Source organism: Heteronotia binoei, chromosome 10, assembly GCF_032191835.1.
Source record: "Heteronotia binoei isolate CCM8104 ecotype False Entrance Well chromosome 10, APGP_CSIRO_Hbin_v1, whole genome shotgun sequence".
NCBI lineage: Eukaryota > Metazoa > Chordata > Lepidosauria > Squamata > Gekkonidae > Heteronotia > Heteronotia binoei.
In genome coordinates this window covers 21,083,142-21,109,736 of record NC_083232.1, presented here as the reverse complement: position 1 = coordinate 21,109,736, position 26,595 = coordinate 21,083,142, and the positions used below count along the sequence as shown (strand labels likewise).

The 26,595-nt window shown below is 40.3% G+C and overlaps 1 protein-coding gene across 1 annotated transcript in view; it reads left to right on the top strand.

The window, feature by feature from the left end:
- Positions 1-26,595, top strand: part of PTPRN2 (protein tyrosine phosphatase receptor type N2) — a 961,700-nt gene that overhangs the window by 346,142 nt on the left and 588,963 nt on the right. Inside the window, exons 5-6 of the mRNA XM_060248066.1 lie at positions 1,315-1,480; positions 21,940-22,396. Coding sequence (XP_060104049.1) covers positions 1,315-1,480; positions 21,940-22,396 — 623 coding nt within the window. The remainder of the gene's footprint in view (positions 1-1,314; positions 1,481-21,939; positions 22,397-26,595) is intronic.

Sequence of the window (26,595 nt, the reverse complement as noted above, 5' to 3'; positions counted from 1 at the left end):
TTCAAAATCTTACAGGGTGAAGAACCAAAATGACAAGTGTGACTATCACCAATAAATTGAGTCAAAGATGGGATATTGGGTGGATGCCTTTTAGGTGCGACATCTTTTCTTTCTGGCCTGCAGCGTTTTTCCCCAGGATGTCATGGCATCTTGGGACGAGTTCATTTTATTTGTCCAAAAAGGTTGTAACAGCCTTTCTTTCAAAATCAAAACAAACGCACGAGGATTTTTTTTTTTAAAAAAAAATACAATACCAAAATTAAAGCAACATTACCCTAATAAATTTAAATATAAAGGTTTGCCAATTTCTAGGTGGAGCCTGGAGAAAATGGCAGCTCTGGAATATGGACTTAAGGTTGCTAGGTCCTTCACTCTCACCAGTGGCAGATGGGAGGGAGCTTTGCAGGAGTGGGGGGACTGGTGATGTCACTGCATGCTATGTCCCCAATGTGATGATGTCATGCAGAAGTGATGTCAACACACTGGGGATGTCACATGGTATTTTGGAATGTCTGTTTGAGGCTGGGGTTTCCCCAGGAACCCACAAAATCCGGGGATTCCCCACCCCTACCAGGCAAATGGTGACCCTATATGCACCTCTTAGAGGAGAGGGTATGTAGAGGAAACCTGTGATTAATAAAAGACAGCGGCTCTCTCTTTCTTTCTGTGTATATATATTGTCACATGGAAGTGACACAACAGTTCTTTTAATCACACTTGTTCTACATCTTCAGAATATAACACCTCTAGTAGGTATTTCTTCTTGCTACCACTGGAAGTAAAAAAAAAATTATAGTATGAACTAAACCTCAGTTGAAATTCTTGTGATAAATTAGGGGTTCAGTCATGTAAGGGACACCCTAAGGAAAAAGCAAATGTAATATTTTATTGTCAGAACTGTATTTCTGTGCTACCCCAGATGCTCCCAACTTTACTGCCTCAGTTCCTTTCATTTCAGCCTTCACGGATCCTTTGCAAACCCACATCCTTTATGAGGATGTGTCTGTACAAGCATCACAACTTTTCAAAAGTACAACTATGTTTCATCACTGAGGGTCCATAAAGTTGTCCTTGGATTTAAGAAAATCCATTATCTTCTCTTCAGTGTTAAAACATGCCCATCCAGTTTTTTCTTAAAGTACCTACTGCTGAATAATTTGTAGAATTGATTGATATAGTAGCTATTTATGAAGTATAAAAATATTGGTAACAAACAGCTAGGGCCTACAGATTTTAAAGTGTTGATTTTAATGTATGCAGTTTTGTTTTTTTATTATGTAGGTAACATTTTTTGATTTTGATTTTGATGTGCAGGACCTCAAAACAGAGTGTGGATAGCAACAGGCAGAATTTGGGACTGGACAAAGATGTGGACTTTGCTAATTCTCCTCAGCAATACCTTGCTTACCTGGATATTCTCTCTCAGTCTGGAACTCCACATTTATATTCAAGGATAAAGGGCAACAAAGCCACTGCTAAGGTGAAATCTTCAAAGTGTTCTTTTAAAGGTTTCAGAATGTTCCCCCCTTCATCCCTCTTTCCATTTTTTCTTCTTTCATTTTGCTGTTAGATTTTGATACTGATGTAAAGCTATAAAAATAAAATAGAATAACAATAGCTACTGAAAAAGGAGAAGGCGATAGGGCTGGAATATCACAGTAGTTAAGAGCATGAGTTGTGAAATGAAAGTTTTCGGGTGAACTCGGTGTCAGAAAAAATGCTAAATAGCTCTGCAGTTATCAAAATAAACTTGAATAAGCTGCACAGAGGAAACACGGTTGTTGGAAGAATTATGGAGATTAAGCAGATATAGTACTCTAAGCATACAGGGAAAATGTCCCATACATATTGTTAAATTTGGGTACCTTTTCATATTTAGTTTTCATTTATTTGTAAAGAGCATAATGTGTAACTATAAAGGCTACAGAGAAAAGCTGGACAGCATGCAAGTAATGTCTAATAAACCCGTAAGTATTGAATTAGTGAGGAAATGTGGCTTTAGTGTCACTATTTTAGTTCTGTTTCTTACCACTCTTTCCCGTGATTATTCATTTCCCAAAAGTAGCTACCAGCTATATTACTGACCTTTAAGTCCTTCTTTCCTTCTAGAGTTGCCAACCCTGGGTTGGGAAATATCTGGAGATTTTGGGGTTGGAGCCTGGGCGGGAGTTGGAGATGGGAAGGACCTCAGCAGGATATAATGTGTGAGTCATTTTTCCCAGGAGATCAATTATAATAGCGGGAGATCTCCAGGTGCCAGTGGAAGGCAGGCAACTCTATTTCCTTCTACTGCTTGAAGGAGGCTTAGATGAGCTATTGCATTCTGTTAATATCCATGAAGAGTGGAAGTATGCTCCATGATCCAACAGAGTGCTTTATGACTATCTTACAACAGTTTTGCAGCATTGCAAAGCTAGGAAGAATTGCATTGCTTTCCAGTCAGTTAGCTAGTTGTTAGATTCATTTCAAGGACTCAGGAGTGAGCAAGGCCCTAAGGTAAAGCTGTAAATACATAAGTGTTTTATTATTTCTTTCACATTCTAAATTTTGACCTAGAGTTTTTGTGAAGCTTTTAGTATATAAATAGTACCCAGTTAAATACAGAAAAATCTGTTTGTGCTATTTTCACATCACAGCAGGGTTGAGCAAAGAAGTGATATTTGAGTGCTAAATAAGCTAAGGGAATTAGGCTTGCCAATTCCCAGGTCCCAGTGGGGGTTCTCCAGCTTTCCCAGGCTCCTTCCCGCCCCCAGTCAACTGGCCGGTGGGGGGAAGCCCCGCCCCCACAGCCACCATGTGACTTTCCACCTCCAGAGGCTTCAGTCTCTGATTGGAAAGGCTTCCTCTTGGGATGGTTGCCATGTATTACTTTGAAGAAGTTGGCAGCAACTCATAAGTAGAGATGCCAATCCCTCGCTTCAGAGTCGCCAGAAATGGGGGGGGGATGTCTGCTGGGCACTTCATTATTCCATATGTGGAGATCGTTTCACATAGTGTATAATGGAGAATTGATCTGGAGATATTGGGGGCTCTGGGGGGGGGGTGTTTTTTGAGGTAGAGGCGCCAAATTTTCAGTATAGCATCTAGTGCCTCTCCCCAAAACACCCACCAAGTTTCAAAACAATTGGACCAGGGGGTCCAATTCTGTGAGCCCCAAAAGAAGGTGCCCCTATCCTTCATTATTTCCTATGGAAGGAAGGCATTTAAAAAGGTGTGCGGTCCCTTTAAATGTGATGGCCAGAACTCCCTTGGAGTTCAATTATGCTTGTCACACCCTTGCTCCTGACTCCACCCACAATGTCTCCTGGCTCTACCCCCAAAGTCTCCTGGTTCCAACCCCAAAGTCCCCAGATATTTCTTGAATTGGACTTGGCAACCCTAAAGGGAACATAGTGCTGTGGTAGGTAGAGGTCAAATGAATGAAGAGGCCAAATGAATGAAGGGGGGAACCAGAACACAGAGGGTTTGGATCTGGTTTGTAGGGAGAAGGCATATTCATATTTAGCGTTTCTTATGGTATTACTATGTGCAAATGTCCTTACAAACAAGTTAGGCATAACAGTTTTAGCTAGGTACAATAAAGGTTCTAGCAGCTTGCCTAGACAGCTGTGAAGCAATACAACAGGTGTGCTTACCATACTTAAAGAAACCTGAGAAATACTGGAGTCTTTTTTTAAAAGGAATTAATTATTGGTGTCATTTGCCTCCAGTGCTTTCTGCTTAGCTTTTTTTTTTTTTTTGAAACTCAGGTTTTCAGTCATGAGGCACTGGCTGAGAATGTCATTCTTTTGAAGCAATTGGAAAGTGAGAATTTGTCCAAAAGGTATTTCAATGATGCTGGGGATGTCATATGAATTCATAAATAATCTATACGACTGAGGTCTTTGGTGGGGAAGAGTGCCGCGATGGCACCACTCACCAGCATTATTGTGTGTTGCCGTGGAGACAAGCTCCCAGAAGCATGAAGGCTTGAGAATAAAGAGCAAAAATCCTGGAATCGACACACAGAAGCAAATTATATGGGTTCTCCCCACCCCCCATTGATTAACATTTTAAAATATATGGACAATGTGATGCCCAGAATGTTTGCAGTAATAATAGCAGTAGTAACATAAAGAAAAACAAAAAAGAAAATATGTTAGAAATTAATACTACCTATTGTGCTTTGAATAAACCAAACTGTTTGAAAACTGGATCATCCATACCCCCTCCCCCTGGTTTGAAAGATAAAGAAATGTTCTAAATGGTGAATTCATAATTAATTTGCTTGATTTTAATCCCATAATGCAAAAACCATCTTTCTTTTTCAGGCTAATTTTTTATTTCTTGCTTTCTAATTTATATCATGTGGATGTGAAGATACTTTTAAAAAATAAAATGGTTAAAAGGGAATTATAGCATAAAACAGTATAAAGGATAAGCTGTGAAACACTTTCTCTCACCAGCACTCTGTAACTCTGGGATAATGAAAGCCAAGGAAATCATTAATTAATTGGGCACTACATTTAGGATGAAGTTGAGAGAGAGAGAGAGAGAGAGAGAGAGAGAGAGCGCATTATAGCACTACTGGTAGCCATAGGATGAGCCTGACTGTGCAACTGAAATGACAGACGTGCACATCATTGGACCAAAGACTGAGCTGCCATTTGCCCCTCCCGATGTCTCAAGGTGGCTGCCCCCTTTTTATATATATTTGTAAGGGAGAAGAAAAACAATGTTGTTAAGAATCCAAGCTGGAATGAATATCCAGTACAGAAAAGCCCACTATGATGTAGATTAAACAGAAAAAAAATGAGAGGGTCAAGAGCTTCAAGGTGAAACATATTTGAATTTCTCAAGGCCCAATTTGACAATTTTAACTATTATGCTAAGCTGGTTCACACATTTACCCATACATTCATCACCTTACTAATTCATATTTTTAAAAATATTTGTAAAAGTTAAAAACCTTTACAAATTGGGAAGGAGGAGGGAGAGTTTTCTTGTCAGGAGGGGAATCAGCAATAAGTACTCTGCATGGCTAGCTTTTCTTGCAAAAATGTGGCACTAATTTTTCCAGAGTTTAGCCTTGGTGAGGAATAAGGCACATTTGAACTCAAGTCAGTGTGGATACTTTTCCAGACCAACTTTGCCTTTCTGTACATGTTACGTCTGTCACCTCCCTTAAGATTCCAAATGTGGTGAAATAAGATTGGATTTCAACAGAGGAAGTGATAGAAGTCTGGCCTGTGATACCAGTAGAACCAGAACATTCCACACTCCAGCAAGCTCTGGATTCATTATAAAAATAGTATGAGGTAGAGAAGCAGGGTTGCCTTTGGAAATGCCAAACTTTGCATTTATTTGTTTAGATAATTTATATTCCACCCTTTCCCAAATGGGCTCAGGACAGATAACATTTTAAAAACAGTATTAAACAACAGTTAAAACCAATAAACGTGAACACTACAGTTTGGTGGCTCAGTTGGGCAAATATAATATACTGAGTGTCTCAGACACCAGATAGTATAAAACCAGTATTTCAGCAGAGGTGGTATTGCAGCATAGGGCCAGCTGACAGAATAGGACACCTGCTGCCTCAACCAGAAGCCTGGTGGAATAGCTCTGCCTTGCAGGCCCTAAGAAAAGGTAACTATTCAGTAAGGGCCTGGATCTCTGAGGTGAGCTGATTCCCCTTAGAGGGGAATTTATAATTATTATTATCTCCTGTGGGACATAATTGAGGATTTCTCTGATTCTTTGCTTTGCCCATGTTTTTGAAGTATATACACAGACAAACACCCCCCTCCAACTACACCAGTCTTCTCTGCAATCCAGAAACCTAGAGTGGGTTGCATGATCTATTTCAGACTTCACAATCTCTCTGGAGTTTTGGTGAGGCAGAATTGATCCATTCCTAGGTCTACCAGTTATTTTTCAGAGCAGCATCTCTCAGTTCTGTTCATCCCTAGTTCTGAAGTATACTGTTATTTACCAAATTCAGGTGGGTAGTTGTGTTGTGTATATATAATTATACACACACAAACACACACACATATATGATTATACACAGAGAGAGATAGACATCAATTAAAGGGATAATTTCTCAGATGGGAAACTTCCCTTTATGAAACTGGGATGCTATACAGAAGGCAAAAGAAGGGGATGGCAAAATATGAGATTACTAGACAGCTATGCTGTTGTGACTAACACAAATTTGAGCAGACTTCGGAGGATGGTGGAAGACAGGAGGGCCTGGCGTGACTTTGTTCATGGGATCGCAAAGAGTCAGACGCGACTATGCGACTGAACAACAACAAAATTATCCTTGAGCCAAAGACCTTGTGATTTTGGAGAAAGGAAATGGTACTCCTGCACCAATAATGGCTTGGCAAGGAGGAGCCTGGGCAATTTAGAGCTTGATAACTCAGGGCTCAGAGCTGGGGTGGCCTCACCTAGAATACAGGAATGCAGAGACAGAAGAGGTGAGTTTTGGCCTTCGATACTGCAGATCCCGATGAGGTGGAGAGGGGGAAGAGGGAAAAGAGGAGGTTGTATTTATACCCCTCCCTTCACTCAGAGTCTCAGAGTGGCTACCATCTCCTTCCCTTCCTCTCCCCACAACAGATGTCCTGTGAGGTAGGTGGGGCAGAGAGAGCTCTTTCAAGAACTGCTCTTAAGACAGCAGCTCTGATGGAACTTGTGACTGAAACCAGCAGCTGTATTTAGAGGAGGAATAGGGAATCAAAGCTGGTTCTCTCATATTAGAATCCACAACCACTACACCAAACTGGCTCTTGCTGTTAGTGAGGGGTTTTTCTCACCCCCTGTATTATCCCAGCTATTGGTGCTGGTTCCCCTTTTTTCCATATCTGTCTGCAAACAAACTTTTATAAGTGTAAAGGAAGGACTTGAAGCATTTGTAGCAGGACTCAATATAAAACATTATTGTGTTGCCTCTGGCCAACCCTACAGCATCCTAGGCTATCTGGGGCCATTATAAACAGCATTGTTATGGGATACATGTGAAAGCACTGGATGATATCTCAGCTCAGATGGAAGATGCTGCCATATTTTCAAAATAGGCATGAAAGCGTTGCCTCTTTCTTGAAATGAGCTTCCTTTGGAAACAAAAACAGGATATTCATTTTGCTGTGTTAGAAAATTCAGGTCATGTTGGAAGATTTTAAAGCTATTTTTGATACTAATGGAGGGGGGGAATCATGCTGTTGTTTTGCTGTACACAACAACCATCCTGATGTGCTACTGTGGTATTGTGACACAGCTAATGAGTCTCATTGCTGCAATTTTTTTTTAAAGCCTTTGGGCAAAATTCCCCCTAACATGGATGACTGGGACTGCTGTAGTTGCAGCTGGGATACAAAGGCTTTGGAAGAAAAAATAAAATTTTAAAAAACCTCTCTCTTGAAAATAGTATTGTATTGTAGAAAATCACACTGTTTCTATTTCTTGTCCAACCTTTGTGTGTTCATTTTTCTTTTTTTCCCGTAACTTAATTTAGAAGTACAGAATGCTCTGAAATTTCACAAGGGTTGAGATTTCACCAAAACATAGTTGCCTTTCGGGTCTGTTGTCAGGCAAGCCTTGCCATATTGTAGTTCTAAGTTCCTGTGCATCTGTTTAACCATCCCAGAGATGCAGACATGATTTCTCTTTTCCTTACCTCTGCTATTAATCCATGATTTCATACCATCTGCCAGGGAAGTGGAAGTCTTATTTTTCTCCAAGGCAGGCAGGAGAGTATGGGAGAAGCAACTACAAAACTGTAAGGTGTAGCATTTCTGGGTCAGAATTTGTCATTTTTAGTCTCCACTGTTTACTCTGTAATTTTAGAGCTGATATATTTTAATTGGTTTTAACTGTTGATTGTCTTCTTTTATGATGTAACTCACCCTGAGCCTGTTCTATGGAAAGGGTGGGCTAAAAATCGAATAAAATAAAATAAAAAAGACGACCACATTGAAGAATGACTTAAAACTTTTATGCCAGTAAAGACTGACTTGACTTAAAAAAACTTTAATGCAAAGAGCAACTAAAACATTCTGTATAGCAGCTACTAAGCCTTGCTCTCTAGAACTAACATCAGGTAATATTAGAGCAAGTCCACAAATTACCAATTCCTTAACACTGCAAAATATAATAGAATGTCTCTAAATTAAGAATTCTATCAGTACATGAACCACATGCTGGGAAATTTAGTGGCACAGAACTTGGCTTAATGTAGAGTGAAGACATAAAGTTTAGACCAATTTAAATGGCCAAAAAAAAAAAAAAAAAAAACCCGAGCTGGGCTATCCTTGTCCTAGCTAGTCATCATAATAACCTAAATAACCTTAATGTTTGTTTTTAAACGTAGTACTGCCCTAATCTTAATTACTAATATCACAAAGACTGTTTTCTGTGGATGCTGCCTGTATCAGTAAACTACCCCTCCTAGGTACTATTATTCTATGGTAGCAAATCTGCTTTTATGCTAGTTTGAAATGCACTCTGAATGTATTTTTCTAAGTGATGTTTATCCTGATATGTTAATAAAGGAACCCACAGGGAGTAAAAACTCTTGCTCATTTAAAATCCAGAATGTTAAGGTAAAGCAGCATTATTCTACTTTATCTAATACTGATCTCAGAAACAAAATGGGTACCAAGTCTGAATAGTGCTAGAGGTCGATTATCTCCTGGTAAACGCCTGCATCAGATATCTTCAAAACCAGAAGTTCTTATTTATCAGCTATATCAATTTCTGCTTGCAGTTGCTTAGGGGTACTAATGAACGAAAAGGCTGCATAAAATAAATATGGGAATGATAAAAATTATTGACCCAAATTGCAGAGGAGAATTTCCCCAAAGCTACACCAACATCTATCTGCCACTTTGGCTTTTGCTTTGCAAAGAAGATAAAGCTGGGCACTCTGCCTTCACATAATGGGGATGTTCTGTGTTAATCATCAGATCTGGCAGGCCAGAGCAACAGCTGAGGGGTTCCCCTCAAAATAAAATTGTGACAGAAAACCTTTTAACTCTTGGTACTTGTCTTTAAGCTTCCTTCCCTGTGGACTTGCTGCAAAATAAATACGTGCTTTGCACTTGCAACTGATAAGGTGCATGTTTCCTCATGTGGAGATTATAATTTCAACTGTGGTCCATAGTGGCAGGAACAAAAAAACCCAGGATGGTTAACATAAGCAAATACTGGCAAAACAGGTTCTTTGGCCATGATTGGTGACTTGTTAGTGAGATAGACTTATTTCTTTATTTCATTTATCACTGGACCCTGAAGCAGGTTACGAGTTCAGGGCTAAGCTTGCTCCCAGCTATCACCTCCTGGACTCATGCCACTGGTAGCAGCAGACCTGTCTGGTAACAGCACAGGAGGAGAGCCATCTTCTGTCTGTTTCTTCCTCCTGTTCCCTGGTTTTCCTCTTTATCCTGCCCCCTTACTGTAGACTCCTCTTGCACAGTTCCTACTTATTCTTCCCATGTGCATCCAGTAAAGGAGGCAGTTGTGGCTGTCCCAAAACCTAGCAATGATGTCATAACACAATACCTCCCCCTTCCTTGTGCAAGTGGCTGCTGTGACTCATGCCACTTTTGGACAGCTGATGAAAAATGTGTCAAGGAAGTGTGTTTAGGAAATGTGAGGAATGGTATATACCCTTTGGCTAAGATTCAAAGGGGCTGCACACAGCTCTGCATGTACTTTGAAGACCCCTCCACTTCACATTGGATCCTGATACTCAACTTGATCCAAAATCTTGGTGTCTAGGAAAACACAGCCATTATTGGGGGCTGTAGTTGGTAGAAGGGGGATTTTAGACTGAACACTCCACTGGAGGGTCAAGCAGGCCGTGCTCATAGTCCTCTAGATATCAATTTAACGGTTCTACATCTGAAGGCTTAAGAATTTTTTGAAAGATGGGAGGTAGCCACTTTATTGTCTTTTATACAATCTATTCCCTGGTATATTGTATAACGTTTAAATTAGATTATTTAGGATGGCTTTGTAAGGATTGACTGTCAGAAGGAACCTGGCTAGGTTTAATGTGTATTGGATGTTACTGGGGGCATAGATCCCAATATGATTTTTAAAATGTTATTTTAACGTGACTTTTTTATGCTGGTGTTTTAATTTTTGTATTATTTAAAATGCCTATAAGCCCACTTCAGCACCTTTGTTGCAGAGGGTAGAACTGAAATGACTCAATTATATAATAAGCTACCTTTGGGGCAGTCTTACAAGTGTCTTCTAACCCGATGCAAGAAACTGCTGTTGGTGAGTTGAAGAATGAGTCATCCTGGCAAGTATATGTAAGCCCTTGAATATGTATACAGGGACTGTTGCAATCCTGGCATTTGACATGGAAAGCTGCTCTGAGAGGCAAGCAGAAGAGAAGTCTCAGCCTAATATAGGACTGACATCTACTGGTGTGGTTGTGTACAAGTTTTCAGGTATCAAGATCTTTTTTTTCTCCTGCCAGAAGAGTTCTGTCCCAATTGAACATTGATTTTGTTTTCAGTATACATTTTTCAAAAATCCATTTCCTGGAACTGAATTGGCACTAATAATGCACATAGTACAAGTTAATCTTTATGTAAACACAAAGGAAGGGTGATAACATACCTTGGCTCACAGGGAATTCGTGAAGTGCAGTTTGTAAAGTGTTTTAAAGACAGAGTGTTACGCACAGTCTAAGTATAAGTGCTAAGTATTAGCTTGGGGCACTGATTAAAAGTGCCATCTAATTAATGATCAGTGCATCCCTGGATAATATTCATCTGTAATGACTTGCTTTAAAATTTTTATTCTCTACCCAGGTGTCTAAACCTAGCTCAATTAGGAGTAGGATCCTAGGAGGTGATAAACAACTGAAATGTGCAGTTAGCCAGCAGCCCCTCTCTCAATTCTTTCCCAGCAACAACCATAAACTGGGCATTATCTGCAGTTGCTGAATAGGTAAGGGAAGACAAAAAGTTCTTGTCTGCTTTTAATGGAAAGAAAGCTTGATGGTGAAATAAAATCTATCAGTACACATGCATTTTTACCTTCCCATCATCGGTAGAACTTAATCTGTGATGATTCATTCATACATACAAATGATGAGGTGATGCTAGATTTAAAGATGAGTGATGAACATTTATACATATCCACCTACAGTGATGTGCAAATAGCAGATCTGGCAAGTTACTTGAAGAAGTAGGTGAGAGACTGACTGGAAAAGGGCAAAAACCACATCTCTAGTGATTTTTAGAGCAGTGCTATATTAATTGTCTGTCTAGTGCTGGCTCAAGAACGGTGGATCCTTCATGCAGTAAACTTGTTTCACTGTTGGAAACTGTGGCCAGGAGAGGAGTGGGCAGTAGCAATAATCCAGAATCCCAGAGGGGAATATTTGACAACCCAGAAGAAATGGATTGCATTCAATGTTCCAGAATGCTAAAAGAATATGGAGAGCCATTTTGATGTATTGGCTTTTCAGTTCAAGAATGTAGTGGGAGTGCTATAGGAAGCAAGCTGTATTTGTGTGCTTTCCTTTCTGCTGGACAAATGATAGAACAAGTGATTCCCAGTTGAATCTTAAATTAACTGCATTTTATAGCAGAGTGGATTACCAATTGATGAGCAATCAGTCTCCAGACCATCCCATTATAGAGCAGTTGGCACAATCAGGCTTCAGAGGCAAAACCATTACTAGTTTTGATCAAAAGAGAGTCTTTAGACCCATTTTTGGCTTGATCATCTATATGCTTTGCGACACTTTTAACTAGAGGGTGTTAATTAACAATCTTCATCATGCAGGCTTCTCTGAAGTAGATTTTAAAACATTTCAAAGCTCCAGTACATCTTAGACAGAGGAAGGTTATGCAAGATTCTTAGCATGATGATCTGTCTTCTCTCCTAAACCACTAGTGGTTTCTTCATATATTAATGAAGAATATGTCTGTTCATTGTTTAACATTATACCACTCCCTGAAGTTTGCATGAAGCAATTAGAGATAGTAAGAAACCTTCTTAATTAAAATTTAGTTGAGACTAGTTCATGCAATCAGCATTTTTGTATGTACCCATGAATATGAGATAAGAGTTACGAACCATGTAAGGTATAGTTCTCAGAATCACAGCAGCAGTTCAGTAAAACTAAAATACATGGAAGAATACAATTTATACTTGCATTGTCTAGTTCTTCAGATGGAGACTTTGCATGAGGCATTGATGGTTGCATTTTATATTTAAGATGTGGACATGTAGATATGAAACATAAACATTCACCCATGTGGTAAACACTGCATTTATTCATTTGCAGAACATAGTGATCTATGCATAGTTCTTGAAATTGCAAAATACTAGTTTAGATCTGAAAATCAGCAGAACAATCTTTTTTTTTACAGTCCTTGTCCCCCAGTGAAACTAATGGCAAGGCAGTTTGTAGTGTAGTGAGGGAAAAGGGAAATTACTCAGCAGTTCCCGTTGCATAGGCAGAGCTAGTCACTTGGGAGGCTGATGTCTTCCATAGGATTCACTTGAATAGTAAGGGCTGAATGATCAATTATCATATTGGTCCTCTTTAAAAAAAAAAAGTTGCTATGGTGTAGTGGCTAAAGTATTTATTTGTTTGTGGGAAACCCTGGCTCAAATCTGTGATCAAAAGTGAATCTCGTTAGGATTCCAGTTCTGAGAATATTGTCTTTGGAATAAACCTTTCTGCAAAATCACTGAATAAAATTCTGCTTCTGGGTTGATCTGATTAGGATTGCTCTCTATGTAATCATGGTCAAGTACAGGGTAGTCCTAAACAGAGTTATACTCTTTTAACCCATTGACTTCAATCCCCTTTTGAGGATTAAGAACATAAGAGAAGCCATGTTAGATCAGGCCAATGGCCCATCCAGTCCAACATTCTGTGTCACACAGCGGCCAAATATATATATATATATATATATATATATATATATATATATATATATATATATATATATATATATATATATATATATATATATATACACACACACACACACACACACACACATACACACTGTGGCTAATAGCCACTGATGGACCTCTGCTCCATATTTTTATCTAACCCCCTCTTGAAGGTGGCCATGCTTGTGGCCGCCACCACCTCCTGTGGCAGTGAATTCCACATGTTAATCACCCTTTGGGTGAAGAAGTACTTCCTTTTATCCGTTTTAACCTGTCTGCTTAGCAATTTCATCGAATGCTCACGAGTTCTCGTATTGTGAGAAAGGGAGAAAAGTACTTCTTTCTCTACTTTCTCCATCCCATGCATTATCTTGTAAACCTCTATCATGTCACCCCTCAGTCGACGTTTCTCCAAGCTAAAGAGCCCTAAGCGTTTCAACCTTTCTTCATAGGGAAGGTGTTCCAGCCCTTTAATCATTCTAGTTGCCCTTTTCTGAACTTTCTCCAATGCTATAATATCCTTTTTGAGGTGCGGCGACCAGAACTGCACACAGTACTCCAAATGAGACCGCACCATTGATTTATACAGGGGCATTATGATACTGGCTGATTTGTTTTCAATTCCCTTCCTAATAATTCCCAGCATGGCGTTGGCCTTTTTTATTGCAAACGCACACTGCCTTGACATTTTCATTGAGTTAGCTACCACGACCCCAAGATCTCTCTCTTGGTCAGTCTCTGCCAGTTCACACCCCATCAACTTGTATTTGTAGCTGGGATTCTTGGCCCCAATGTGCATTACTTTGCACTTGGCCACATTGAACCGCATCTGCCACGTTGACGCCCACTCACCCAGCCTCAACAGATCCCTTTGGAGTTCCTCACAATCCTCTCTGGTTCTCACCACCCTGAACAATTTAGTGTCATCCGCAAATTTGGCCACTTCACTGCTCACTCCCAACTCTAAATCATTTATGAACAAGTTAAAGAGCATGGGACCCAGTACCGAGCCCTGCGGCACCCCACTGCTTACCGTCCTCCACTGCGAAGACTGCCCATTTATACTCACTCTCTGCTTCCTATTACTCAGCCAGTTTTTGATCCACAAGAGGACCTGTCCTTTTACTCCATGACTCTCAAGCTTTCTAAGGAGCCTTTGATGAGGAACTTTATCAAAAGCTTTCTGGAAGTCAAGGTAAACAACATCTATCGGGTCTCCTTTGTCCACAAGTTTGTTTACCCCCTCAAAGAAATGTAACAGGTTAGTGAGGCAAGATCTTCCCTTACAGAACCCATGCTGAGTCTTCCTCAATAACCTGTGTTCATCAATGTGCCTACTCATTCTGTCCTTGATAATGGTTTCTACCAACTTTCCCGGTATTGAAGTCAGACTGACTGGCCTGTAATTTCCTGGATCTCCTCTGGAACCCTTTTTAAAGATGGGGGTGACATTTGCTACCTTCCAGTCCTCAGGAACAGAGGCAGATTTCAATGAAAGATTACATATTCTTGTTAGAAGATGTACAAGTTCAACTTTGAGTTCTTTCAGAACTCTCGGATGTATGCCATCCGGACCCGGTGACTTATTAGTTTTTAATTTGTCTATCAGTTGTAGGACCTCCTCTTTTGTCACCTCAATCTGACTCAGGTCTTTCAACACCCCTTCCAATATTAGTGGTTCTGGGGCGGGCAAACACTTCTCATCTTCCACGGTGAAGACGGAGGTAAAAAATGCATTCAGCTTCTCAGCCATTTCCCCATCCTTCTTCAGTAATCCTTTTACCCCATGGTCATCCAAGGGCCCCACTGCTTCCCTGGCTGGTTTCCAACTTCTAATATATTTGAAGAAATTTTTATTGTTAGTCTTTATGTTTTTTGCAATATGCTCCTCATAGTCCCTTTTTGCCTGCCTGATCACAGTCTTGCATTTGATTTGCCACTGCCTGTGTTCCCTTTTATTACTCTCACTTGGACTGGTTTTCCACCGCTTAAAGGAGTCCTTCTTACCTTTTACAGCTTCCATTACTTTGTTTGTTAACCATGCTGGCCTCTTCTTATACCTGTTTGTGCCTTTCCTAACTTGTGGTATGTATTTTATCTGAGCTTCTAGGATTATAGTTTTAAATAGTCTCCAAGCTTCCCCAAGGGTTTTGACCGTATTTACCTTTCCTTTCAGTTTCCTCCTCGCATGCCTCCTCATCTCAGAGAATTTACCCCTTTTAAAGTTAAATGTGGTTGTTCTTGTCTCAAATGTGTCTTGACAAATGTGGTTGTCAAGGATTGTTCTTGTCTCACAGCCTCACCCTTGTAGGGTTGTTGTGGGACTGAGACACTGTTCTGAGCAGTGTGATGGTGGGACAGGAAGCAAATGTATAAATCAATTAAGCTTATATTTTCCTGGGTTTTCTAATCTTACATAATAGAGTATATGGTAATTCTGCTCTTCATGCGACAAAGGTGAGACTCAGAGATGATATACTAGTTAGAGGATTTGACTAGGCTCTGAGAGTCCAGGTTCAGATCTCCACTCTGTCCTGAAGGATTGCTGGGTGCCCTTGGCCAGTCACTCTCATCCAGTCTAACCTATCTCCCAAGGTTGTTCTTGTGAGGATAAAATGGAAAAGGGCAGATCAATTTTGCAAACTGCTTTGGATTCCCTTTGGGGAGAAAAGCACGGTTTAAATATCTGAATAAATAAAATGGAAGAATAGCTGATGCATCAATGTAAGTGAACATCTACCATATTTAGAATGGTGTGGATTTATAGGCTAGCAGAGAATCTGACTTTCTCAGAGTTGGTGATCAAGCTGGTCCCACAGAAACAGAGACTCATTTTTATCAAATAAAAGAAAATATATTATTGGTTTTGATTGAGTGATGAGCTTACTGGATCAAGGGAATAATAGAATCATAGAGTTGGAAGGGACCTCCAGGATCATTCAGTCCAACCCCCTGCACAATGCAAGAAACTCACAGATACCTCCCCTAAATTCACAGGATCTTCATTGCTGTCAGATGGCCATCAAGCCTCTGTTTAAAAACCTCCAAGGAAGGAGAGCCCACCACCTCCCAAGGGAGTCTCTTCCACTGAGGAACCGCTCTAACGGACAGGCAGTTCTTCCTGATGTTGAGACGGAAACTCTTTTGATTTAATTTCAACCCATCAATTCTGGTCCTACCTTCTGGGACCACAGAAAACAATTCTTGAAGAATGGTGATCATAACACCTCTCAGCCGCCTCCTCTCCAGGCTGAACATGCCCAGCTCCTTCAACCTTTCTTCATAGGACTTGGTCTCCAAACCCCTCTCCAGCTTCGTTGCCCTCCTCTGGACCCTTTCCAGCTTGTCCTTAATCTTCTTAAAATGCAGTGCCCAAAACTGAGCACAACACTCCAGGTGAGGTCTTACCAGAGCAGAGTAAAGCGATACCATCAGTTCACGTGATCTGGACACTATACTTCTGTTGATACAGCCCAAAATTGCATTTGCCTTTTTAGCCACCACATCACACTGTTGACTCATGTTCAGCGTGTGGTTCACTAAGACCCCTAGATTCTTTTTGCACATACTACTGCTAAGACAAGTCTCCCCCATCCAATAACTGTGCATTGAATTTTTCCTACCTAAATGCAGAACTTTACATTTATCCCTGTTAAAATTCATTTTATTGGCTTTAGCCTAATTTTCCAGCCTGTCAAGGTCATCCTGTATCTTGTTTATGACTTCTACTGTATTTGCAACCCCTCCCCAATTTAGTATCATCTGCAAACTTAATAAGCATTCCCTCTATTACTTCATCCAAATCATTTATCAAGATGTTGAACAAAACAGGGCCCAGGACAGATCCTTGAGGGACTCCACTTGTCACTCCTGTCCAAGAGGACGAGGAACCATTCACAAACACTCTTTGGGTGCAATCTGTCAACCAGTTGCAGATCCACCTAACGGTAACAGGATCCAAACCATGGTTTGCTGTTGATGTTGTTTACCTGGATTTTAGTAAAGCTTTTAACAGGGTTCCCTATGATATTCTGATGGATAAACTTGAGGACTGTGGACTGGACTCTAGGTTAGTTAGGTGAATAGGGAACTGGTTGGAGAATCACACTCAAAGAGTAATTGTCAGTGGCATTTCATCTGAATGGAGGGAGGTATTCAGTGGGGTGCCACAGGGTTCAGTTCTGGGCCCAGTACTTTTCAATATTTTTAAAGATTTGAAGGGCTGTCACTTAGAGGATGGCAGGAGCTGTTCCTGTGGCAGCAGAGGAGAGGACTCGAAATAATGGGTTTAAATTAAGGGTGGGAAAGTACCAGGTGGATGTTAGGAAAAAATTTTTTACAGTAAGAGTTGTTCAACCGTGGAATCAGCTACTGAGGGAGGTGGTGAGCTCCCCCTCACTGGCAGCTTTTAAGCAGCGGCTGGACTTGACAGGGATGCTCTGGAGTCTAGGCTAATCCTGCATAATTAGGGGTTGAACTAGATGGTCTATATGGCCCCTTCCAACTCTTTGATTCTGTGCTTTACCTTTCAGATGAAATTTTAATAATTCACTTGCAGTTTTTTATGGGACCCTTATTAATAAACCTGGTTCTACTCCAGGTAGCTAGTTTTAAAGCTTTACTAGATCAGATGTTTGTTAACAGTAGCTTGACAACTTTAGGTCCTTGTGTCTGTGATTCACATGATGGTTGCATAAATCAGCTTAGTTCATCTGGTCAATGTTGTAGTTTGAGACAAACATACATTGATTTATTGTGGGGCTTGTGAACTACCACCCATTTTCCTGTTACATAATGCATCAAAACTGAAAGTGGAGGTCTTCAGTCTGTCTCCAGTCAGTCATAACATCTGAAAGTAGGTGTCTTGTGACTTGTTTTCTTCCACCAGTAACCAAGATTCCTAACCAGGATCCCATATACTGGGAAAGGGAAAAAAGCTTCAGTTTGTTAAGGTTGGACTTCGCAAAAGATTGTTCTGTCTTCAACTGTGGTATACCATACAAAAAGAGAAGAGATGGGACAAGGGACATGCAAGCCTAATAATTAACCAAGTTTATGCCTATCACAAATAATCTCTGATTTGTGCATGATATCCAAATACGGCCTTTGTGCATGGGATTTCTTTTTTGTGTGATAAAGCACTCTGAGTGAAAATATTAACTAATGGAAAGTCCACATTTTTGGGTCATGACCACAGGAATATCTTAACCAGGGGTCATTTTGTAGAAAAACAGGTGGTGGAGCTCATCCAGGGATTGTTATGCAGCTGCAGCTACTATTCAATGGACAAGTTAGGAAGGAGGAGGTGGAACTCTCAGAAAGGTTCAGGAGCTGTGCTCCTGTGAGCTCCCACTGAATCGGAGATCTGATCTTAACTATCAGAAGTTGGGTTGATTTCGTTTGCTTGCTACTGAATTCAGGCTTGCTTATGATTCTAACTCATACCATTTTAAAATGGAAGTGTATTGTCTTCAGTGGTCTGTAGAGACTTTAGATAGCTAAACTGTTGTTAATAACAGGTTTTATCTGGTGAGCCATAATTTTAGTTGATGGAGTCTGGAAAAAAAATCAATTTTTCCTACTTATATGTGGATACTTTAATATTCAATAGTCTGCAAGGGATAAAATAATGTGTACATTTTTGTTCTGAAGGTCAGTTACCTAACCAAACTACAGTGGATAGGATGTCACAGTCAGCCCGACTTTAAGCTAATGTACAAGCTCCACAATAGTTTTGCTTATTTTTCCAGTACATTATTGAGATCATTTACGTTACCTATTATGAGTCAAATGAACCATTCTTTAGAATGGAAGATTTAAAATTTATCCTTGATAAAGATAACTGAAAAGTAATAAATAGTTTAAAAATCTTAAGATGGTGGCAAAATGTGAATGAATAACATCTCTTTCTGCAAAATAATATCTTCCTTTAACAAGAGCTTGCATGTTGTTTCTGTTCAGATGCAATTGCTTATGGAGTAGCTTCAGTGTCACTTGAAGGCCTAAAACTGTTTTACTTTCCCCCCTCTGTTGTCAGTTGTCTTTGCTCTCCAGCTCAAAAATCAAAACTCTTTTGATGCCTACTCTCAGAGTATATCTTTGCTTCCCTCCCCCCTCCTTCTCCTAGCCTGTCTTTGCTTCCTTATCCGATAGGGTTAGCTATTGCCGTTATCATGCAACCAGAGTTGCCAGCAAAAGGAATTTAAAAATCTCTGTCCTCAATGGCAATTCAGAACTAAAAAAGAATAAGAAAAAGCCTGCTGCAGGGTTATCTTGTGAAAACCCTTTAACTTTGAAGTAAGACAGAATAATAATGTCCAGAAGTATTCAGCTACCATAAAGCAACCACTGAAATGGCCCTAACACAAATAATGGTGTTTCAAAGATGATTCAAGGATCCATACAGTGGTTCGCACTCACTGTCTTATTCGCTGGAAATGTGGTTCTAAATTCTAATAAATGCTGGTTAATGTAGCATGTTGCATAACTGATTTTACTGTTCTAAGGACACAGTACCCTGGTGCTGCAACATCTACCTGGTTGTGTTTTAACTGTGATTTCAGGTCATTCCTTTCTAATTTATGCATCCTATGGGTATTTTGTCCTTTTATCCTATGAATTTCTTCTGTTTTGAGGAGGTCTGTTGTGAAACAAAGACTGTTCTGATTAAGATATGCCATAGGGTTGCCAACATCCAGGTATCACCTTGAGATCTTCCACTATTACAAGTGATCTTCAACAACCAAAATCAGTCCCCCTGAAGAAAATGGCTGCTTTGGAGGGTGGACTTGTATGGCATTATACCCTACTGAGGTCCCTCTCCTCCCCAAATCCCATCCTCCTCAGGCTCCACCCCTAAAATCTCCAGCTATTTCCCAACCCAGAGCTGGAAATCCTAATAAGTCAGAGTTGGCTAACTTTAGATGAGGTGGTATGATCCAATTAAGGCCTTTGGGGACATATTTGAATTCAGCTGAACTGGATTTCCACTTTGTTTTTCAATTCAAAATATTTAGAGCTTTCATCACAGAAGTGCCAAGAACAGAGCCATGTGACTCTCTATCCCTAGAGTGTAATGGCTAGTAACATCTTTAATACTGTAAGTTCCAGTTGTGTATAACTATAAACTGTTTCTACCTCTGTGATTTTTTACTGGTGACAAAAAATGATGATGCTTTCAAACTAGGGTTACTGATCTGGTTGCCATATTTTAATTAGGATTTTTTTAAAAACAACAACATTGTTAGTTGTCTTTAATTGTCACTTGTCTAGCTTTTGAGACTCCTGGTTCTCTCTTGCTACTGATCTGAGCTGCTATTGACACTTGCACTCAATTTATGTAAGGCAACTGTGTTATTGTTCATTTTTTGGTATTTTTGTTTTTTTATGTGTGTGCGCATGAGTGTGAGTGTGCACCTGGAAGTCATGGTGACCTCTCATGACTGACCCCTACTGGGGCCATACAGGATGTTCAGAGATGTGCCTGAATAAAGCCAGCTGGTATTCCAAGGTGGTCTTTCATCCAGGTATTTGCTGGAGTTGGTCCTGCTTTGCTTCCAAGATCTGACGAGATCGGGGTTGCCTGGGCTGTCCAGGTCAGAGATGTTCTTCTTCTTCTTCATGGACTTTTTTATTTACTGAAGAGGCAGGGAAGGCTCTACATGCAATCCCTTGGTTCCCTGTTAGGCATCTTTTTTACACTTCTAGAATTGTTTTCCAGTGCATATAATTTTTGGATCTTCTGCTTGAAAATGTTACAGTGATGTGTTTTCATTGGCATAGTCCCCTAACACTTTAAAATGTACAGTGCATATTGGATATCACATTTAGTCAAATTCTTCTTTGCCTTACCAACTGACAGATGAAAATAACATTTGAGAATAGAGATGAAAGAGATTGGAAAACACTTTGTAGTCTTAAAATGATGAGAAATTGTTTATCATTATAAATCATGTATTATTTATCACAGTAATAGCTATTGGGATGTTTTGCTTGAACTCCTGGTTCTTGGCAAACTGCTGAAAATAGTAAGGCAATGATCATAGTGCTTAATGCAAGGATCCTTGCACTATTGGTGCACTGGGATTATATGTCCTCAACACTGGGACTCAGCCTTGATATCAGTGCTTTCCTTCTTCTGTCTTTGCAGTTTACAGCAGTGTTTTTCAGTGCTATGGGAAGTGACCATGACCATTGTGAAGCTTAACTTTTACTATTTCCAAAGCAACTTGCTAGTCCATATGGATGCCACAGTTGGCTTTGAAATTTGTAAAAAACCTGGACTGATTTCTCACTAGTGTTGCTCCACCCCCGGGCTTCTGTTTTCCCCCGGTGCAAGCAATAGATTTCCCACTAGTTGCTCCATAGGCACATTCCCTGTACAGTATCATAATCCTTAAAAGACAGCATCACTAAACCACACGGAGAGCTGGGGGGAGTCCCACATCAAAATGTGCCTGTGGGGCAATTGGTGGGAACTGGATCGCTTGTGCCAGGGGACACAGAAGCCTGGGGGTGGAGCAACGCTAGTGAGAAATCGGTCCTGGTGATATCCCAAGGTACTAAAGGTATGACTGAATAAAATTTCTAGTGGCTAGAGTGCAGGGAAGATGTCCTTATAATTTCTTGCTTCTGTCTTCGTAGAAGAAAAGCAAAAATAAGACAAACTCTAAATTTGCATAATTGATAGGTTGCAGGATCTAGCCTTTACTTTGCACAGAAATTGATGTAACTAGGCATTGCCTAAATATATAGTTAAAATTGGAACATCAGTGATATGTACTCTTATGGAGTTCCCGTGCTGACTAATTAGAAATGGTTAGTATATGAAAAATTCAACTTACATAGTTGATATGTCGCAGGATCTAACTTTACTTTGCACAGAAACTGATGTAACTAGGCATTGCCTAAATATGTAGTTAAAATGGGAACATTAGTGATATATATTCTTATGGAGTTCCTCTGCTGATTAGAAATGGTTAGCATATGAAAAATTCAACTTACCTTTTTTTTTTCTAGGTTGATACCATCCCTCCTGGTTCTATACTTAACTATATGGTACAGAATTCTAAAGGAAGAACATCTGCTTTGACACATTCAGCAGCAGCCCATTCAAAATATACTGAAAACCTCCCAATGAGAACCTTCAACCAACCTCAGAAATATATATTTCCAGTAAAGTCAGAAGAACAGTTTGATAGAAAGGCTCTCCTGGCTGCATTAAATGCATACATCACTCAAAAAGCGGCAGCCAACAATCTAGATGAAAGTTTTTCTCTTAGCAGGACTAACGGAGCTTCCTCCTATAACAGTATGCTCAAGCCTCCTCAAATGGACCATCTTGATGGGACATGGCAAAAAGAAAAAACAGGAGATTTTGAGATGAGACCATCATTCCAACAAAGGCCTGGGTCTGCACTGGTAGTACCTGGCTCTGCTCAGGGTAATCTGAGGACCCCTCTAACTACAGTGGATGGTAAGGGATTGATTTACTTCAATTCTTTATTGATCTCTCATCTGATGTCCTAGATCTTGGACAGAGGTTTTCAAACTGTGTTGTAGGGGATATTTCTTGAGAGCTTATCAAGTGCTTTCTGAAGAAGATCAGTAATAACAATCAAACATCCCTAAATGACAGTATGTCATCATGGTTCATCTTCCCTTTCAGTGCACAGTTGCACGGGAGGGACAGTGTGTGATTGGGAAATACTTCCTCTTCAGTGCACAATTGCAAAGGAGGGGAGAGTGTGTGGTCTGGGGTACACTGTTGCTCCAGATGGATTAGTGATACTGAACAGGTCTGATGAGTGCCTCTTATGAACTTCCCAGAATCATCTGCAACACAGAGAGTATAACAGTGTATAAGAGGTGTCCTGTTGGATCAGGACACCTAGTGGTCCATCTAATTCAGCATCTTGTTTCACATAGTAGCCAACCAGTTGCCCTAGATGGCCAACAAAGTATAGAGGTCAAGGACCTCTGATTTTGCCTCCCAAAATTGAGAGATTTTGAGAGATTTACTGTATTGAGAGATTTACTGTCTGTGGAGGTTCCTTTTAGCTATCACAGCTATGAACCATTGATGGACCTGTCTTCCATGAATCCATCTCTCAGAATATAACAGTTGCCAGAAGGGTTGCATGATAGATTCACACATTCTCTTAGCAGACAAGAAGTGAATAACAAAAACTACAAGCAAAAAGTTCAAAAATTTCTGTTCCAGGAAGAGGAAAATCAGACTTATTTACTAACAGTGCATTACTAATCAAAGTTGTAACTTTTAAATCCATCAAAGTACATTAATTTAGAATGGTGAAACTGGTTAGGGTTGCACTGTTAGGTGCCTGAAAGTTCTTGAGAAGCCCGTAATTCAACACAGAAGTCTGTGATTCGAAAAGGGACTAGCTTTTTGAGAGCCTTCCTGGGAGGTGTGTGCAACATGGTGCTGATGGGGAATACTTTTGTCTTAGGACATGTTTCTTCATTATGATTCCTTCCCCTAAAGCCAAGAGTGTATTTGCATTGGGTAGCCTCGGCCAGATGGCTCCCTCTGTGGGTCAAGCTAGATGTGACAATGGGAGATCCAGGAATAGAGCTCCTGCTGTCTTAAAATTGTTTCACTGCAGCTGCAAAAGACTCCAAGCCCAGGCAAGCCCATGGTGTTGGGAGAGAGGTTTAAATCTGTGTTCCTGCAGCAATTTCACTATCTGAATTCCCTTTCCTTCAGATTGTTTCTTATAACATATCAGGCTGCTTTGTAGAGATAAGGGGGTTTAGGTCATTGTTCTCATCAGGGCTTTTTTGGTAGAAAAAGCCCAGCAGGAATTTATTTGCATATTAGGCCACACCCCCTGGTGCCAAGCCAGCTGGAACTGCGTTCCTGTGCATTCCTGCTCAAAAAAAGTCCTAGTTCCCATGCTGTTTTTGCAATTTGAATCCTGTTGGGGCTGCCTGATGGTGGGAAAGATACTGGTACTATAAGGAAACTTATATGCTTTCCCTGTGGCACAAATAACATATGAGGGTAAGGGAATTTAGACAGTGCAGGGGTGCTAACACTTGTCTCCAAACCAAGGCCCCACGTACCTGCAATTTAAAGTTTTTAAAAGGGGGCTGGATCCATTGTGGTATCTTCTGTCATACATTTTCTTTGGCTCTAAGCCACAGGATTTATTATACAGATGAATGAATTAAAAATTCTAGAGTATATTGTACACTGGAAAAGAACTGTCAAAATCACATGCAAAACCACCATCATAGACTATATACATCAAGAATCACTTGACTACTTCTCAAGTGAAGTACTTTTCAGTGGAGGTCAGTTCACATGCTTGGCATTGAGTGATAGAGCAATGAGGAATCAAACAGTGAAAAGTCAAGTAGTGGGACATGTAGGAGAAAACAGGGCACCTGGGTAGTTCTTGCTGTTGAACCTTCTCTCAGATCTAAACCATGGACTAATGCTGTGGTTTAGAACGTAGGGATAACTGACCAATCAACGTTCGTAAATTAACATACACACTAAATGATTTGGTGACTTTATAGTGACACTTTAATCCCTTCATTACAGAATACTGTGTTATATATACTGTATTGTCTTTTTTTATATTTTCATTCTCTCAATATGCAAACATTTTTTTCAAGCACAAAAGCTATCGAAATATTGCTATTTAATTAGAGAGCCAAAAGCAGCAGTACCTGCCCAAAGTAACAGCTTTCATAGTTCAGTACCTGCCTAGTAATAAATTTCAAAAACCAAATGCATATGCAAATCTAGGTGGCATTGCACATATCTGGAACAGCACAGCGGTTAAAGTGAAACAGCCCATATTGCTTTCATCATCAGATAGTATCCTTTTTAACCTTTCTTGGCAGAAATCAACAGAAATATTGTATATTGCCAGTTTGGCTTTCACAGGTATAATATATCCAGAATTAACTTTTCATTGTATCGGTTCAGTACTGAAGATTTAGTTGGCATGCAAAATCATAAAACATCTGAAATTCTTTCAGTCGTATTGCATTCATATTCCATTGGTTGCTATCTAGGCTCTGTGAGTGCATAAGCAACCAATATATTTGATATGGGTGGCATTTTCTCTTAAGGTTAAGCAGTAGCTTAAAAGCTACTTACTTATTTTGAATAAATTTGAATCTACCAGAGGGGAACTGCAGATTGCTTTTGTTATGTGGGTGATAATTGTCAACTTTTTAAGCTGAAAAATAGCCGTTTCATGGAACATAACATTGGATTTGGTTTGATCCATGGGACTAGTTGGTGTTATAGCATGGTGCAGTGGTTAAGAGTGGTGGACTCTAATCTGGGAAACTGGGTTTGATTCCCCACTCCTCTGCATGAAGCCTGCTGGGTGACCTTCAGCCAGTCACAGTTTTCTAAGAACTCTCTCAGCTCCACCTACCTCACAAGGTTGTGGGAAGAGGAATGGACAGGGCTTTTCTTGAGCAGGAAAGCAGTTCTGGCTGGCTTGGGGTCGGGGAGCGTGGCCTAATATGCAAATTTCCTGCTGGGCGTTTTCTACAAACAAGCCCTGGGAACAGAAGGTGATTGTAAGCTGCTTTGAGACTCCTTAGAGTAGTGAAGAGTGGTGTATAAAACCAGCTCTTCTTCTTCTGGCCCAAGGTCACTTAGATGGCTTTATGTGGAGGAGTGGGGAGTCAAACCTGGTTCTCCAGATTGGAGTCTGCCGCTCTTAACCATTTCACCAAACTGACTCACAAGAGAAGAAAAGAGACTCACTTTGCCTTCCAAGGAAGTTTTCTTAACCCCCTGTCTCCATCCACATTACTCCTTCCACCCCCTTGACCCAATCTGCCCAAGGTCGCAGTTGCACCCTGGGAGCCCTCGTGGGAGGCATTCTGGGAAATCTCCAGGAATTGTCTGGAGACTTCCCAACACCAAATTCCTTAGTTGGTTTTCCTACCAGGGCTATTAGCATAGATGTAATCTAGCAGGACATTGAACTGGCTCCCTGCCATTCCAGAGAGAAAAAACCCCCCACACTTTAAAAACTCAGAATGGGAGGGTGTTTCCTTACACTTCCACCCTTTCCAGATTACAGCAGAAGGGCGCCCCTTTTTCCAAAAAGGTGCTCTGCAGCAGAATCCAAACAAGTAAGTCATAATATAGGTACAAGATAGCTTTGTTCACATTAGCGAATGCACATACCAGTCCTTCAGCAAATAACCACACACAGAAAGGAGTCTACCCTAAGAGTTCATGTCCTTCCTGGAAAGCAAATCTGCAGCCACATCGTTGCTTCCAGTAATATGTTCAATTTTTATGCTGAACTCTTGAATCTTTAATGACCAGCCTTGAAGTTTGGTGTTTGGATGCTTCATAGTTTGCAGCCAGTGTAGTGGTCTGTTAAGAGGGTGAACTTTTGCCCCCACAGTCAAGGTCTGTGTTTTTCCAGATAATTGCCAAACCCAGAAAAGCCCCAACCTGCCTCTTGGCCTCTGGGTTTCCCATTTCTGGATCTCATTTATCTTGTCTCTCATTGGTGGAATGCTCCCTCTACCCACTCTGTACTCCCAGAAGCATGTTTGCACACAGAAGCTTATACCTTGAATAAAACTTGGTTATCTTAATGGTGCCACTGGACTCAAATTTTGTTTTATTAACCATAGTTACTTATAGCTATACTTCTGCATGAT